The 16753-nt window shown below is 37.8% G+C and overlaps 1 protein-coding gene across 31 annotated transcripts in view; it reads right to left on the bottom strand.

Moving 5' to 3' along the window:
• The window catches only part of RBFOX2 (RNA binding fox-1 homolog 2), a 296547-nt gene that overhangs the window by 96000 nt on the left and 183794 nt on the right, over window positions 1-16753 (bottom strand). For 3 of the 31 annotated variants that reach the window (XM_050806270.1, XM_050806268.1, XM_050806269.1), the window contains exon 1: window positions 6726-7193. The exons of 23 other annotated variants lie outside the window; for them this stretch is intronic. In XM_050806270.1, the coding sequence (XP_050662227.1) occupies window positions 6726-6752 (27 nt within the window). In that variant the 5' untranslated portion in view covers window positions 6753-7193. Of the gene's footprint in view, window positions 1-3317; window positions 3428-6725; window positions 7201-16753 lie in introns of those variants that run through there. 5 more of the 31 variants (XM_050806259.1, XM_050806264.1, XM_050806265.1 and 2 more) reach the window with 4 other exon arrangements.

Below are 16753 nucleotides of genomic sequence, written 5' to 3'. Positions count from 1 at the left end.
TTTGATCATTACACATTGTATGCATGTATAAAATATCATAAGTACTCCATAAATATGTATAATTATGTACCAATAAAACTTAAAAAGTAATCATAATTGATATTTTTACTTAGCAATTAGACATAAATGATAAATCATCCATATAAATTAATGCAATTAGTCCAGGACAGTCAGTAAACATTCTGGAAACCGTATGTTTTCATATCTATGAGGAATAATTCAAGGAAGTAGGAAAAATAAGCAAGGCAATAGAATATTAAAGGGAACATTCAGCAGTATCTTCAAATATTTGGATTTTATGTAGAAGACATGAAACCACTCAATGTAACTCCGGATGAGAAATCGAGAAGGAATGAGAAGACAATAATGAAAACAGATTTCAGCTCATAAAGAACACTTTTCTACTTTTCATGGCCAACAATGGAACTATTTATCTTATGAGGCTCACAGTATAATGGAAGAGCATGTGAATTTGGGACTAAATAGATCTCCAGTTTGAAACCTATCTCTCTCTGTTTCCAGAGTCACCAGGTTGCCTGACCTCTAGAATCTCAAAGTCTCATGCAAAAAATGGGAAAAACCTCACCTACCTCAAAGATGACTGACCAGTGATACATAATGTGAATAGTTATGTTTGTAAATGTGCTATGTATGTAAAATTGACTGGCACAGAGTAGGTAAGCAAAACCAAAAACTTATTTTAATAACAGTCATTATTAGTGGTGGTTAAGAACAGAAATGCTGGAGCCAAACTCCTTGGGTTTCCTAATTTCTACAACATGGACATTAACAGTACTGCTGAGTAAGTAGATAAGGCTGCTGAGTGGAATAAATGTCCTAAAATATGTAAAGCACTTAAGACAGTGCTTAATGCACAGTATGTACTCTGCATTATTATTTAGTATTATTATTAGACAATATTAATATTTTTATCATAAAATAATATATACTTTATTACATATTATAATAATGAAGCCATTTTATTCAACAATGAATTCCGTTACTGCAAGTGTTTTATCAAAGTCTTAAGTCAGGGATGGAAATTTCAGAAATGAATCAGAGTCTCAACTAAATTAATTTATTCACACATTCAACAAATATTTACTGAATACCCAATACCTACAAGGGGTAGCATACAGTGGCTAAGAATACCAATTTCTAAGCCAGTCTGTCTAGATATCATTCCCCACAAGATCTCTTAGCAGCTGTCTGAACTTGGGCAAGTTACTTAACCATCATATGCCTAGTTTCCTCTTTTGTACAATGGAGATAACACAGGGTTACTGAGAGGACTTAATGAGTTAATGAGGGTAAAGTGCTTAGAACAGTATCTGATATTAATGCATCATCAGCAGATATAAAGATTAGCTATTTTTATTATGACTATGTGCCGGGCACTGTTCTACACACTGGGAATACAACAGACTGCTGACGAGGATCCTGATCTCAGGGAGCTTCTGTTCAGGGTTGGGGAGGAGACAGACAACAAACACATAACAATCAATGATAAGAACTAAAATCAGTGACAAGTGAAGAAAAAGCAGAATGAAGGTAGGAGTGACGAGGGAGTGCTGGTTTAAGCTAGGAAAGTTAAGGGAAAGGTCTCCCTTGAGAAGAAATATTCGAGAGTAGAACAAACCACATGGGTACCAGTGGGAAGAGCATTTTGGGCACGCAGCAAAGCAGAAGGGTCCTAAGAAGGAGGGTCTCAGGTATGTTAAGAGAACAGCAAAGAGGCCAGGGTCATTAGAATGAAATACAGCAAGAAAAGGATGGCAGGAGATGAGGCTGGAGAGACAGCCAGATTTCTGATCATGCAGGGTCACAGGATTTTATTCAGAGACTGAAGGGGAGCAACTGCAAGGTATAAACACAGGAATGACAAAATCAGACTTGCCTTTTAAATGACTCACGCTGGCAATGACCTCTAATGAATTAGTTTCCTGAATTTAATCATTCTAATAGTAATAGAGAAACATGTAAGAGTCTGGGAAATAGACACAATACATCGTGATGGCAGAATGCAGCATTTCTGACTGCCTAGAAGAGGCTGAACACTGGAGCCCGCTAAGAAGGGTGCTACAATCAAAAGAGCAAAATATTTACTGCAGGGGAGCCTTCTATTTGTGCCTGGCAGATTTCACATACAAAATGTTGGGAGGAAACGTTCAAAAAAGATTTGACAGTGGTTTGGAAATGCTGAAAACAAAGAGTGAGGAATTATGACTTCAGAAGGGAACGTGTGGGATACCAATAATGTCAGATCCCCGAGAGGAACGGTATACCAGAAGGAGACCAGGGTGGGTAAAGGGTGCTGTAGCATCTAGTATGACTGGTTCCCAGAAACTATCTGTCTATTATAAACAGATGTCCAAGAAACAATCCCTAGGTAAGGAATTCCATGATGAAAAGTTCAAATTTGAGAGAGATAAAATTGTTTGCATATGGCAATCTGTGTAGATCAGAGTTTGGAATTTCTCAGGGGAGAACAGAAAACTGAAGGAACAAACCCAGGAATTTGAGCTTACGCCTTATCACTGAGAGGAATGAGGAATGTCATTACCGTTCAATATGAAGATGTCTTCTGTAGCAATACAAATTTAAGTAGTAGGTTGTCAAATATTAAGCTTACCTAGACCCAACTGCAAAACTAAGGAGAAAGATAAAGGGAAAAAAAGAGAAAAGGGGCAAAAAAAGAAAAAAGTGTGTGTGATTAGGGGGTGACTAAGACGGAAAAAACAATTTAATGAGTCAAGAGTGCTTGGATTTCATCATAGCTTCATTTATGAAATTCTGGGTATCTTTTCAAGAAAGTTAAGTAATTTTTAGAAAAGCGATACTTTTCAAGAGACAATCTTGGCCTCGGCGAGGAAATGGTTATAACTAAAGATATGGAGCAATGTAGAAGAATTCAGAAAGAAACCAAATCTCTGGAAAAAGTGAGGCTTTTTTTTCATTGTAAAGGAACATAAATTTAGTCTCCAACCCACAATCCTCGCCTATCCTCCAACTCCCCAAATCCTGCAAAGCCCATAGAAAGTGGATAGTGTGCCAAAACAAACAGTGTGGCTGCAGCTGCGTGGATGAAGGGTGGGATGAGGTTCGAGTGGCAAGGGAGCATGACTGGCAGGCAACCGAATGGAATCACTTTAAAGCAGTACCACAAAATGGAGACTAAATGCTGTGAGGACCTCCAGAATTCAGAGAAAACGGGATATGCTTAGCAAAATCACAGAATAGATTCTCTACTCCAATTCCTTTCAAAAACCAGACAAACAAAAACAGGAAAAGAGAAAATGAAACAAAGCAAAACATACCTGCTCTCTTATCTGTCTTTAATTAAAGCATAAAATACCCTCCCTCTTCTCTTCTCCCAACCACCCAGGAACAGAAGAGCGAACTGGCAGCAGCTCAGGTGAAAGACTTCAGCCTTCCAGCTACAAAGAGGGGAGATAGCAGACAATGGAACTGGTGATTCATTACAAAAGAATACACTCCAGAGCGGCCTGCTGCCACATGGACTCACTGCACTATTTAAAGGAACAGCAACCCCCTTTCCAACCTCCCTTATTCCTAACACCTTCCCTTCTCTTGGTCCTGATGGAAAACAGATTTTGAAGAAAATGCCAGCAAAGCACTGAGCTGTCCAAGAAAGGGAGGGCTTTGTGTTCCACAGAAACTGGCAGTCTTATACCACAGTAGAGTACAAAAATTTTCTTTCACATCCATACTGTAAAATCCTTTCCTCTCTGCCTAGTCCACTTGCCCTTTCAACAATAGACAGTATAACTGAGTTTGAGTTTGGCTAAACATTTATTTTTTACTAATTAGTGTTGAAGTCATTTGCAATTTTGTTTTTCGAATTTTACACATAGTATAAGAATGATTTATCTTTCCTTCATATTCTACGTTGCTATTTTCATAAATATGAGATGCAATAATCTGGTCATTATGCCCAAAAATAAGAGATCTCAGTGAAATACTCCTACAACATATACATGAACAGCCGATAAAATTAATGTTTTATGTATCACATAAGCATGTCTATCTGCTATATTAGAATTTTGTGATTAAATTGCCATTTGCTTTTTAGCAGAGCACTGACTACTTACTATAAACGACAGAGCAGTTTTAATTAAAACAAAAACAGGCCCTATAAAAGTAGTAATAAAGTGCATATGTAGTAATAAAGTGCATACACTGTGCAAATACTGACAAGGATCTAATATGGTATGATGAAAAAGTCATCCACTGAAAGCCCTTTTCCGACAACTGAGCAATGGAAACTGGGGACTATAGAAATGGTATCATCTGAAGATGCAAAGAACCTAGGTAGCAAAACAGTGAAAACATATCCAAACATCTCTCTTACGTTGTAATAAACCATTTAACTTTGATAACGCAGCCGTAACCATCAGTATAGACATTCTATATTGAGAAAGCTTATGTGACAGGTCATTATCAAATGTTGGGATTGGATGTCTGGCTCAAACACAAACATACACACACACACATGCAGGCACAACACAACACAACACAACCACAGGACAAATGAAAGATTTGGCCCAGCTGGTTATTTCCTTTGAATTTTTCCCCCTAGATTACTAACAACTATGTACATTACATTAACACAGAAGGTATATACAACAAAACAAATAGGCTGGAATACTGAAAATTCTCAAATTTGATATTCTATCCTCTCCAGTTGTATAATTTCAGGATGGGCAAAAACTCATAACTTTTCTTCAATATTTAGCACATCCTGATAAAACATGGTGATTTTATTATAAGAATTATTAGGCACCCCAGAATCTCTCTTTCCAGTTTCCATTTATTTCTTCTACTTCTTTCCTAAAATTATGGCTTCTTTAAATACTAATTATTACAACCACAATATTAAGTGTGCATAAGCATGTGCACTCTAACTTCATGCTCACACACACTACACTTACCAGCTCCTCTAGAAACTAAGGTGAAACGTTCCATGAGGCAAAACTCATTATACAAATTTCCATTTTAGATAATTCTTTCACTGGTTTAAAAAATACATAATGAAAAGTCAAGGCATTGAAAATCCTTCAGTAATTGCTAAGAAAGAAGAGAGCTGTTACCCTCTAATATTGCCAGTTAATAAAAATTGAATGAGGGCGCTAAGGTCAAGCAAGTATCATCTCCCAAGCAACAAAGAGAATCCAGAAACAGGATTTCTCTTTTATGTAAAATTTTTAAAAAAATATAAAGCAGTATTTCAAAAGAGGTAATTAGACTGATGATGAGGGGATAAGACATGGAAGAGAAATATTTCAAAAGCTTCTCTGCTTTTCCAAAAGAGGAAGGAGTTTGTTGAAATTTTCTAAACTCAGATTTGGTGAAAAATTACTTTGAAAAGATACATTTGAAACTTCTCTTTCCACCAGGTCACAATGGGAAAATCTCCCTACAGGTTTCCCTCCTTCCAAACAGCACTGCAGGGCATTATATAACTAAACAGGATTCCAGCTCCTAAAATGATGCCTCTATCCTGATAGCTAGCTGGTTCTCTCGCCCTCCGGTGGTGACTGGGAGAGGAAGAGAAGAGAGAATACAAAAAAAAGGGCAACCTCCTTAAAAGGAAAGCACTGTCCAGTGATGAAATTTCCCCACAGAGCATAGAAACCTGGAGTGAAACTGATCTTAAGTCTGAGACTAAAGGACTTGAATGTTCTATAGTGTAAATGATTTCTCATGGATAAATCAGAGCCTCATCATTTCCTCTCAACCTATACATAAAGGAAAAAGGGTAATAGGGCATACAGAAGGATGCTAACAAGAAAAATTGCCTTGCCAGGGAGAACTGTGGAAGAGCATTCACCTTTCCATTTGTCAGGAATGACTTGCTAAAATGCAGATGAGATATTGCCTGGCATAACCAAAGAGAGGCAGGGAGAAAGAGGGGAAAAGGAGGAGGAGAGAAAGGGGGATTGAGGGGGTTGGGGGAGAGAGTGAGGAGGAGTGGGAGAGAGAGAAGAGAGAAGAACGAGAGGAGAGAGAGAGGGAGGAGAGATATCTTCCATTTCCTACTCTCTCTCCTTCAAATGTATTTTAAAGCCTGTGTGATTGTGATTTATATATTCAGATTTGTTCTCCTGTCAAGGAGGGCTCTACCTGCCTCTGTTACACCTGAATGCTCCTACTGAAAATCTTTGCCAGTAACAAAGCCATGAAAATGAAACATTCTTTCCTAACCTTCATTTTTAATAAGCAGTTTAGAGTAACAGCAAAACTACAATTCCATAGCCAATCCTGAGAAACCAAAGTCAATAAGGAATCAGATTTCCCTACAACACAAATTCTTCTGAAATTCTTAAAAGGAATCCTGCTCCCCTCTTTTTGGCAGTCTACAAGAATCTCTTCCTACCTCTGCAGTCTTTCTCTCCCTCCCTCTTCTCAGAACCAAGACAAAGAGGTAGACAAATCCCCACAGGGTCTTTCCTGAGCTACAGCTGCACAGTACAGGAAACAGGAATCTGCTATGGAGTTGAGGGAGGGGGAAGAAAGGATATGGATACATAACACACACATAAGCGGACTCAACAGACACAGACTTTTCAGCTAATAACAATACATCTGGGCTGTTCTAAGAAGACAATAATAATTAAAACTCTTCTGACTACACTCCACCCTCAAACCTTTATTTAGATCCCAGAGAGGAGAAAAGAAACATACCGAGGAAGCACAAATCTTACCTGAGTTACCATTTTCTTTTTCTCCATAAACCAAACGGATAGATGATAAACCTTTCAAAGCAGCCGTGCTGGGGCACACCTCCACAGCTTTCTTTCCACCCCCCTCCCCCCCCAGTCTAGCTATTTAAGGGTGGGTAATTGATCTCCCTTTATACCGTTTTCCTTCCTTTTTCTTTCTAATGTTTCTTCCTTTCTTTTCTCTTCCTCTCTGGCAGTCTCTCCCCCTCCTTCTTTCTCCAGCTCCCTCCCATATCTCAGGCAGATGGCTGAAGGAAGCCCCACCCCTGAATGCCTAAGGTAATTAATCAGAGTAGAGCCCCACCTCTTCCTCCTCCCCCCACCCCCTCCCAGCAGGCTGACATCTCCCAACTCCAGAAGCAGGCCTGCTGGAGAATGGCAGTTTGGTGTGCGCTGTGCGCACGCGTGTGTGCGTGTGTGCGTGTGCGTGTGTGTGTGTGTGTGTGTGTGTGAGAGAGAGAGAAGGGGGGAGGAGGGAGGGAGGGAGAAAGAGGGAGGGGCAAGCGCCATGTGCTGGCATATTTTAAGGATGCGATGATGGAATTAATTATATAGCACTGGAAGCTTTCATAGCAGCTTACTATAGTTAATACAGATTTAAGAGATTCCAGCCACGAATGTCTAATAAATAAGAAATGAAACAAAATTATTTTTAATATTAATAAAACATTTTTACTGATGTACAGTTTATAGATGCAGTGGATTTAATGAGAAAGATGTGAAGACGTGAGGAGCTATTACATGACCACTAACTAGAAGGTTTTTCAAGGAACAGGAATATTCAAGAACTTGCTTGTCCTAGAAGACCAAAACAGCCTAGTGAGAGCAAAGGACTAAAAGAGAGGAGAGAGGTAAAGAGAGTTCATTTAAATGATTTTTATCCTACTACAAAAAATCCTGGAGACTCTGAAAAAGGTATCTACAACTATGACTACTTAAGAAACTTAAGGTATACACAAAGGTGCATGCAAATTTCCTTATGGCTTCCAGCTTCAATAAAAATTTTGGTTAACTGAAAATTCACCCTTTGTTTCCTCCAGCCTTCTATGTTTCAGCCTTCATTGAAAAAGATAAATCCTTTCTTAAATATACCCTGGAAATTTTTGTCATTATTGTAAACAGTAATTGTTACAGAGTGCTGTAGATACAGGTTTAGGAGAATATTGACAATAAGAGTTTCTTTAAAGTTCCCTTATTAAAATAATATAATTAAAAATGCATCAAAGATGTGGTTCAGTCCAGAAGTTGGTCTCATTCTGCCCTTTACTAGTGATCTTGGAAAAATCTTTAACCTCTGCATATAAACTTCATAATTTTCCTATTTTATATTATAAAACATTCAAATAAAGCAATTTATAAGTTTATCAGTTGTCTCATAAAATTAAGATTTTCTAATTTTTTACAGCATTCTAATAAATAGGAGCTCATCCTAAAGGATTTATGAGATATTTTAGTTATGCTATGTATTTTTAGGATATACTTTCTAAAAGACTACCCAAAGGTTAAAAAGATTAATTCCAAAATTAAGCTTCCCATTTTTAATTTTTATCTATTTTTATTTTTTACAAGCCCACAGCTAACATCCAAGCTCTCCATTTAAAAAATAAACATCTACAGAAATCTAAATTCAAAATAGCAAATCACACTGAGAATACATAGTTTTTTGCTGTCTCCATAAGGATTGTTTGGCAACATGCAGGACCAGGCTTTTAAAAATGTTCTCTATTGGCCAGGCACAGTGTCTCACACCTGTAATGCCAGCCCTTTGGGAGGTTAAGGCTGGCGGATTTCTTGAGCCCAGAAGCTCGAGACCAGCCAAGGCAACATGGCAAAACCCTGTCTCTATTGTGAATTACATTTTTAAAATTTTTAAATTAAAAAAATGTGTTATATAACACCGTTGGCTGGCACACTGCCAATACAACATCATTACACCCACTCCTAAATTAATAAGCATTTTAACAATTCTGAAAGGAACACAGGAAATACAAGACCATCTGTGGAACCTGGAGAAACTGATGTAACATAGTATGTCAGGCTCCATTCTGTGCATTTTACAGATATCTGTATACTTGTAGTATAATCCATAGTAATAATTTTTTTTTTTTTTTGAGACGGAGTCTCACTCTGTCGCCCAGGCTGGAGTGCAGTGGCGCCATCTTGGTTCACTGCAAGCTCCGCCTCCTGGGTTCCCGCCGTTCTCCTGCCTCAGCCTCCCGAGTAGCTGGGACCACATGCGCCGCCACCCCGGCTAGTTTTTTGTATTTTTTAGTAGAGACGGGGTTTCACCGGGTTAGCCAGGATGGTCTCGATCTCCTGACCTCGTGATCCGCCCGTCTCGGCCTCCCAAAGTGCCGGGATTACAGGCTTGAGCCACCGTGCCCGGCATAGTAATAATTTTAAAAAGAATGAGATCTTCAAATATTAAGAAAAATGCTGGGTAAAGTAATATAGATAAGTATTAGGCCTGTTCTTATTTAACACTTTTTAGAAGTGACCTGGAACACAGAATATATAGTACTCTCTGAATTTGCAACTGAAAAGCCAATCAGAAGGAGATAAAAAGCAGTCAAATTTTCTTAAAGACAAAGTGAGTAAGCAGAAAATGGGCAGGTGAGTTTCACTGGAAGCAAGAGCAACCCAGTGTATTTTTGGAAAAAATCTTGAATCATACTAATGGGATAATTGTGTTTTCAGGTTTAATAATTGGAATAAACCACGGAATCACTGTCTATCATTCTCTGCATCCTCTGGTTTATTACACTATTCTTCACAGAAAGCCTGGGGCACCAAGAAGATAGAATCCCACCCCCCCACCCCACCCTCACACCTATCCTTAGAAAAGCAGCAGCTACCTTGACGCTTAGGTGTGACTGCAGCCTCTATACATCTTGGCCCCAAGGAGTTTTTTTTGTTTTGTTTTTAAAATGAGGGGTCCCCACATGCAAAAAGTCTAAGACTAAGATAAAAGTTTTCTCGGGCCAGGGATTCATGCTACTTTTCTACATTTAGAACCAATATTTCCCAATGCAAATAGGCTTAAAAATTTATTACAAGAAAGAATTGGTACAAGCTTAAAAAAAAAAGTTACAATGATTTTTATGAACTCACTGAATGACAGACTTATAGTGAGGTCTGACTGGCACAATGATATTTTGAAGTGTGTCCCTGGCATTATAGAGGACAATTTGCTCCCAGGTGTCCAAGAGAGAGAAGAGCAATTGAGCAGCCTGGGTCTGACCCAGCAAAACTGGAGTCCCCTGGTGGCTGAATGTGTCCGGTAATGTACCAAGGAGAAAATCATTTTAGGACATTGCCTGTATGTGTGTTTGGGAGGAGAGAGACAGGCAGGGGCTGGGAAGCTTTGGAACAGGGTGGGCACAATGAGATGTCAGCTAATGAAGGAGGCCTACATAGACCAATCCCCAGCTTCCAGCACAGTGTCTGGAACCTGGTAAGTACTCAAGAAATAGTTATTAAATAAACAAATGAAGGAAAGAGGCACTTCTCCTTATAGTCTCAACTCTGATTGTTTCCTCAGTGTTTCATCCAATCTCCAGAACCCCAGCTTCCTTTCCTCCATATTACTCAATTGAAATTTACCTGATTAAAGTCACCGAAGACCTCCAGATGATGGCCAAATTCAATGGACATTTTATGTCTTCTTTGATTCGTCTGTGGTATTTGGTATTCCCTTTGGGAAACTCTCACTCTTAACTTAAAATGATACTTTCTTGACTTTCCTCTTTCCCTGTTCACCCGCTTCTCCATCTTACTCTTCTTCCTCTACCATCCTCTCAACTGTTATTATTACTTGCAAGGTGTCATCCTCAGATCTCTTTTTACTGCACACCAGAGGTTCTTAACCCAAAGTGCATGGTTCCTAACATGGGCAGCCCAGTGGAAATTTTTCTTCTTTGCATTTCCATGCAGAGAGGATCTGTAGTATTTATCAGATTCTCAAAAGGGTCTGAACCTCCAAGAAGTTAACAGTGCTGACCACACTTGCTCCAGGTGTTCCAACTCATTCTGTCACTTCAGTTACCAAGAATTTACCCTGACGGCTCCCACATTTCTATTTTTCAGCCCATACATCTCTTCTGAACACCATGTTTCTGTTCTTCCCTTGAATATGGCCAACTATATGGGTAATTCATCCTTCAAGGCTTACTTCAGAAATCCCCTACTCCAGAAAGCCTTTCCTGACCCTACCTGTTCCCACATCTGGTTTAGGTACCCCTTATCTGTGAGCATACTCTACCTTAGCACTTAATCCATGGTACATAACTGTTGGAGTTACTGTTCTGCATAACTATGACTAGAATATGAGCAGTCTGAGGGTAGAAATCATGTTTTATACTACATCCCCAGTTCTTAACCCAGTATCTGAATACACACTAAATGAATGTTTGTTGAAATAAAATAGTAATGCCTTGATTTCTATTACTCTAGCCATTTATTTATTCACACATGGATATATCAAAATGAAGAGCACCTATGTAGTTACCAAAATATTATAAAAGCATTCTTTCTTCCAAGAGCGTACTTGGAAATATCTTCAAATTTATACATTTACTTCACTTTTTTGTTTTGAGACAGAGTCTCGCTCTGTTGCCCAGGCTGGAGTGCCGTGGCACAATCTCAGTTCACTGCAACCTCCACCTCCCAGGTTCAAGTGATTCTCCTGTCTCAGCCTCCCAAGTAGCTGGGATTACAGGCACACACCACCATGCCCAGCAGTTTTTTGTTTTTTGTTTTTTTGCATTTTTAGTAGAAATGATGTTTCACCATGTTGGCCAGGCTGGTCTTGAAGTCCTGACCTCAGGTGATCTACCCGTCTTGGCCTCCCAAAGTGCTGGGATTACAGGTGTGAGCCACCACGCCTGGCCTTACTTCAGTTTTATCTTCAGTATCTTTCAGAAATCTGAAGCTGAAAGGAAGATGCACAAAAAGAGTGGGAGAAAGGCTTTATTTTCAATTTTATTAGGTTAGTTCAGATTCTAGACAAAATAATACCCACTCATTAAAAAAAAAAAAACAACTTTAGTTGTTCTTGTCATACAGAAGTGACTCAACTTCCCTACCTTCCACCCACATACCAGTACTGCTATAAAAGCAGATCTAAGAGTCCCTGTCTAGAAGGCAGGGCTTGCTCCAACTTTCCCAGGCTGCCTCTGACACCCAAGTGAAAGGCAACATTAAAGGGAGAGCATTTCCTGCAATAATAAAAACTTGTTGGTATAAAGGCTCTTCACAGCACGCCCCCAAACAATAACCCTAACTAAGTGTAAATAACAATTTACACCTAACAGATATTAAATACCTTTCCAGAAGCACCTCTAATACAATACCACTTTAATATCCTTTGCCCCAACATTCCCCTTAACATAAATGAAGTCGAATTACGGCTAACTCTATTATTTCCCTAACTTTATTTCTCTAGGCAGAGTTCAGTTATATAGAACCCATTCACCATTCCAAAAAAAAAAGTGAGCATGAAATTTGAAATCAACTGCTTTACATCTTACAGGCTTATAAAAAACAATTCTCATTTATTTCCTGTCCCCCAAAGTCAAACCTTTAGCACAAAACCACAAATAACATAAACTAAGACATCCGTGAGGCCAGGCAAATCAAAAAATTTAATTCACAAATTACTATATGTATTTGCGTAACTTATTCATATCGTTAAGAAATCCCAAACCCCAGATAACTAGAGTCATACAAACAACTGAAAGTATGTGTACACTGTACACATCCCTGTGAGAGATTAAGGAAAAGGTTCTTAAACAAATACGAAAACGGATGGGACGTAAACAAATTTATCAATAACTGGGTTGTCAAGAAGTTAATTCATGATTAATCTGTGAAAACTGAAGAGTGCTGTTTATCCAACAACATGCCATGAATATGCCATGCCTCTATTACTTAGTTACAGGAAACTCTGTTGTCTTGTTCACCACTAATGTCCCTGTGCCTGGCATAGTATCTGGCACACAGTAGGTACTCAAAAAACAGCTGGTACACAATAAACTAATTCAGAATGAGAAAATAAATTCAATTTATATAAATTATATAAACTTGCATATGTTAATAAAATTACATAAACTATGTAAGTATAAACTATACTTGTATATGTTAATATAATTACATAAACTATATAAGTATAAACTTGCATATGTTAATTACATAAACTATATAAGTATAAATTATGTAAGCTAATACAATTACATAACTATGTAAGTATAAACTATATAAGTTAATATAATTACATAAACTATATAAGTATAAATTATATAAATAAATTTATATAATGTGTGTGTGTGTGTGTACTGTTAAACACCAAGGTCAACTTTCCATGAAGAAATGGAGAGCCTAATATACTCTATAGGATTTTGCAGACCTGAGCATACCTCAATATCAAAAGTGTCCTTTAGGCTGGGCATAGCGGCTCACGCCTGTAATCCCAGCACTTTGGGAGGCCGAGGAGGTGGATCACCTGAGGGTGGGAGTTCAAGACCAGCCTGACCAACATGGTGAAACCCTGTCTCTACTAAAAATCCAAAAAAAAAAAAAAAAAAAAATTTAGCTGGGTGTGATGATGCCCACCTGTAATCCCAGCTACTCGGGAGGTTGAGGCAGGAGAATTGTTTGAACCCGGGAGGCAGAGGTTGCAGTGAGACGAGAAAACGCCACTGCACTCCAGCCTGGGTGACAAGAAAGAAACTCCATTGCAAAAGAAAAAGTGTCCTTTAGATAGGTAAATTTCTGTCTCATTCTTCTAGATGCCTAATATCCTTAAGCTGTCCTTCGCTACCCTAAACCCTCAAATCAGGAAATTCAGCTATACCTCCAATAATTTAAGACCCTGTTTCCTCTTCCTCCAACTGCCCCGTTCGCCACTTGGATGACAGGTTAAGGAAAACGGCCTAAGGAAAACCTGTGATAAAAGACAATACCCTTAACTTGCACCAAGTTACATTTTAACCATCTGATCACAGGCAGTAAATGTTTAATCCGAAAGAGTGTCTGTAAGAATAATTTCAGGAACAGTTTCTTAAATAGATCTGTCTGCGCAGGGAGACTACATTCATCGTCCCTTAAATCACAAGCAAGCCCGTATCTCCTTACTCTGCCTGATTTTAAACTAATTTGGCCAGACTAGGTTCTACAAAAATTATAACTAATACCATAATCATTTTCAATGGCACACTCTTAAAATAGGCATGATTTTAACAATAAGAGCAATGAAAGGTCAAGTACCTAAAATACTTTCGAACCTTCTGTTGAAGAGAACTCACTTTGTTTCATTAACTCAAAACTAGCAATTCTAGAAATAACTTAATTAAAAATAGATGTAAAACCTTTCATTAAAAGAAATACTGTTCAATCATGTCCTCCATAACGTCCAACTGCATAACGCATTAGTATGAAACTGCAAGCATTATGCAATGTAAAGCTTGAATTTAACTAAGCATAAGAATATATAACAGAAGCTAAAAAGAACATTTTATAACCGTAGTTAAGAGTTTGGGTAGTAACCAACCATCTACTACTCATTTATAAATGCACTGAAAAAAAACTTTACTTTAAAAAAGTAATAAATAAGATTGTAAAATAGCTTTGGATCCTTCAATTTAAAATTGTTTTTTTAATCCCATTAGCTTTCCTATGTGGTGGAATGGAGAGTAAACCCTTACATTTTAACATCCCATTACCTCCATTTCTAAAGGACCTAATTTCAGATAGAATAAACCTACTAAATGGAGTAAAGCCAGGAAAGTGTAGTTTCAAATACTGTGCACTACATTTATCAGTACTAAATATTAATAACCAAAAAAAAATTGGGGGTAGAAAATTCATCTTTTATGAATATTGATTAGAATTTTGCTGCAAAAGACTTTCATCAATTTCTGAACAGGAACTCTTTAATCCACCCCAAAACTGGGAGGGGTAGATGGTCAATTTCCTTCCTCAATAAATTCAATTACATACTGTAATTATTTTTTCATATATCTCCAATACTTCAATTCACTTGGGAAACATTTTTACTTTTTCAACTTTTTCCTGAAAGAATTGGACTTATGTTAGAGTTACTATAATTCCCAGACTTTGCTAGTTGTGGGTCAGAGATTTACTGTTCACAGACGTTTCTCATTGAAAGCACATTAATATTTACTTGTAAAAAGATTTCTAATCTAGTCTCATAACACTTCCAGCCTTAAGCTGTTACAAAGACCAAGCTATTGTTTATGTCAGTAGAGATATAGTTCATAGATAAGCGAAATGCACACATATATCAAAACCTCATTATGGTAAGTATAAAATACTCTTAATTTGAATAATCCAAAATAACAGAAAGTTGTATCATTAATATAAAACATATAATATAGATCAATGTATTAGAATATAGTTAAAGAGAAGCATAATCACAGCCACTGCCATATGATTGCACTACTGATAGCTTTCGACTTGAATGAAAGCTGTGAGTTTACTCCAGAGAGCTTATTCAACAGGCCCAATCCAAAATAGCTTGGGTCTTTAAGCCCAAAATACCTAATAAGATGTACTAGTTAGTCCATTATTTCTTTTAACTCTATGCATTCCCGTCCAACCTGCAACTTAGGTGCTAATTATTAGATAAATGGCCATTTGAAAGAAAAAAACAATTAAAGGAACATGAAAACACAAATAAACTAAAACAAACTGACAGACCAAGTAGTATCTTTAATTCAGAATTAATTGTATTAACTGTTTTTCTTTTCTTATTCTAGGTTTCGATTACAATATTTCAAAAAATCATGATAGCTGAGAGGTCATCCGGCCCAACTCCTTCATTTTAAATACAACAAAACTAAAGTCAAGAAAAATTGAAGTTATTTGAGCACGAACATGGTGGTGTTTAACACTATTGCTGGAACCAGAATCCAGGACTCCTAACTTCAATTTTTCTTACTGTAAGATATTCAGAAATACGCTTGGTAATGACCTAACATTTTCCGATTCTAGACTGCAACAAGTTAACAAATAAGATGTCACTAATCCCATCACAAAACAGTCTAAAACGTTAGACTAAAAATAGTCTTCGTGGGGAAAGATGCCCTCTACTTTATATATTACCTTTCTGGAAAATACAACAACATTTGGAAACTGCCGTCTGTGCCTCTTATCTGCTCAAAACAAAGCCTAAAGTTTATTATAATATGCTGATTTTCTTATGTTACATTTATATTGTTCAGCCCACCCGGTTCAAAACACACACACACACACACACACACACACACACACACACACACACACAGAATCTCTCCAAAGTTTCAGAACTTCTAGGGGTGAATGCCAACCACCTTTGTCTGGCCACCAATACTATAAATTCAATCCTCTTATTACAGTAAATTAGCAAAAAGCATTGGGAAAGCTAGGCCCTCAATGGTACCCGGTCAAAAGACAGAAAGCCTGTAGGCATTTCACTCCACCGTAAAACTTCACATCAATCAAACAGTATCTAGAAATTATAACCCTTAGCTTACCTGGACAACAGGATATTGATAATCCATACAATATACACCATACATAGCAAATGGGAAAAAATCTTCAGATAAGGACAGTACAAAAGGCGTCTAAGTTTTTGCCTTGTTTGAGCTGGCTGTCCTGTCCAAAGGAACTAGGTAGCACCAAAAAAATCCTTCGCTGACCTCCAGTCTACGCAGATAGGTATGCTGGCTCAGCTGATGAAGTCGGAGCTTGGTTGAGACCAGGCCTCCACCCCAATAGAATGTGACAATACACAGAAGAGATGTTCAGAAAAAAGCAGAAAGCTTTGAGTTACTAGTTACAGACTGAAAACTACACTGGAGATTTGCTGTTACTGTCGGTTTTTAAATTGACAACTCAACCAGAAACTCAAGAGGCAGAGAATGACAGCCAGGGAAGGGAACACAGGTTCCTCACACTGGCACACAAACACGGTAGGAAGTCTAAGGTATCCAAGAGCCAAAATAATATATATG

Source organism: Macaca thibetana, chromosome 10 (genome assembly GCF_024542745.1).
Source record: "Macaca thibetana thibetana isolate TM-01 chromosome 10, ASM2454274v1, whole genome shotgun sequence".
Taxonomy (NCBI): domain Eukaryota; kingdom Metazoa; phylum Chordata; class Mammalia; order Primates; family Cercopithecidae; genus Macaca; species Macaca thibetana.
This window is presented reverse-complemented; position numbering and strand designations above follow the sequence as displayed.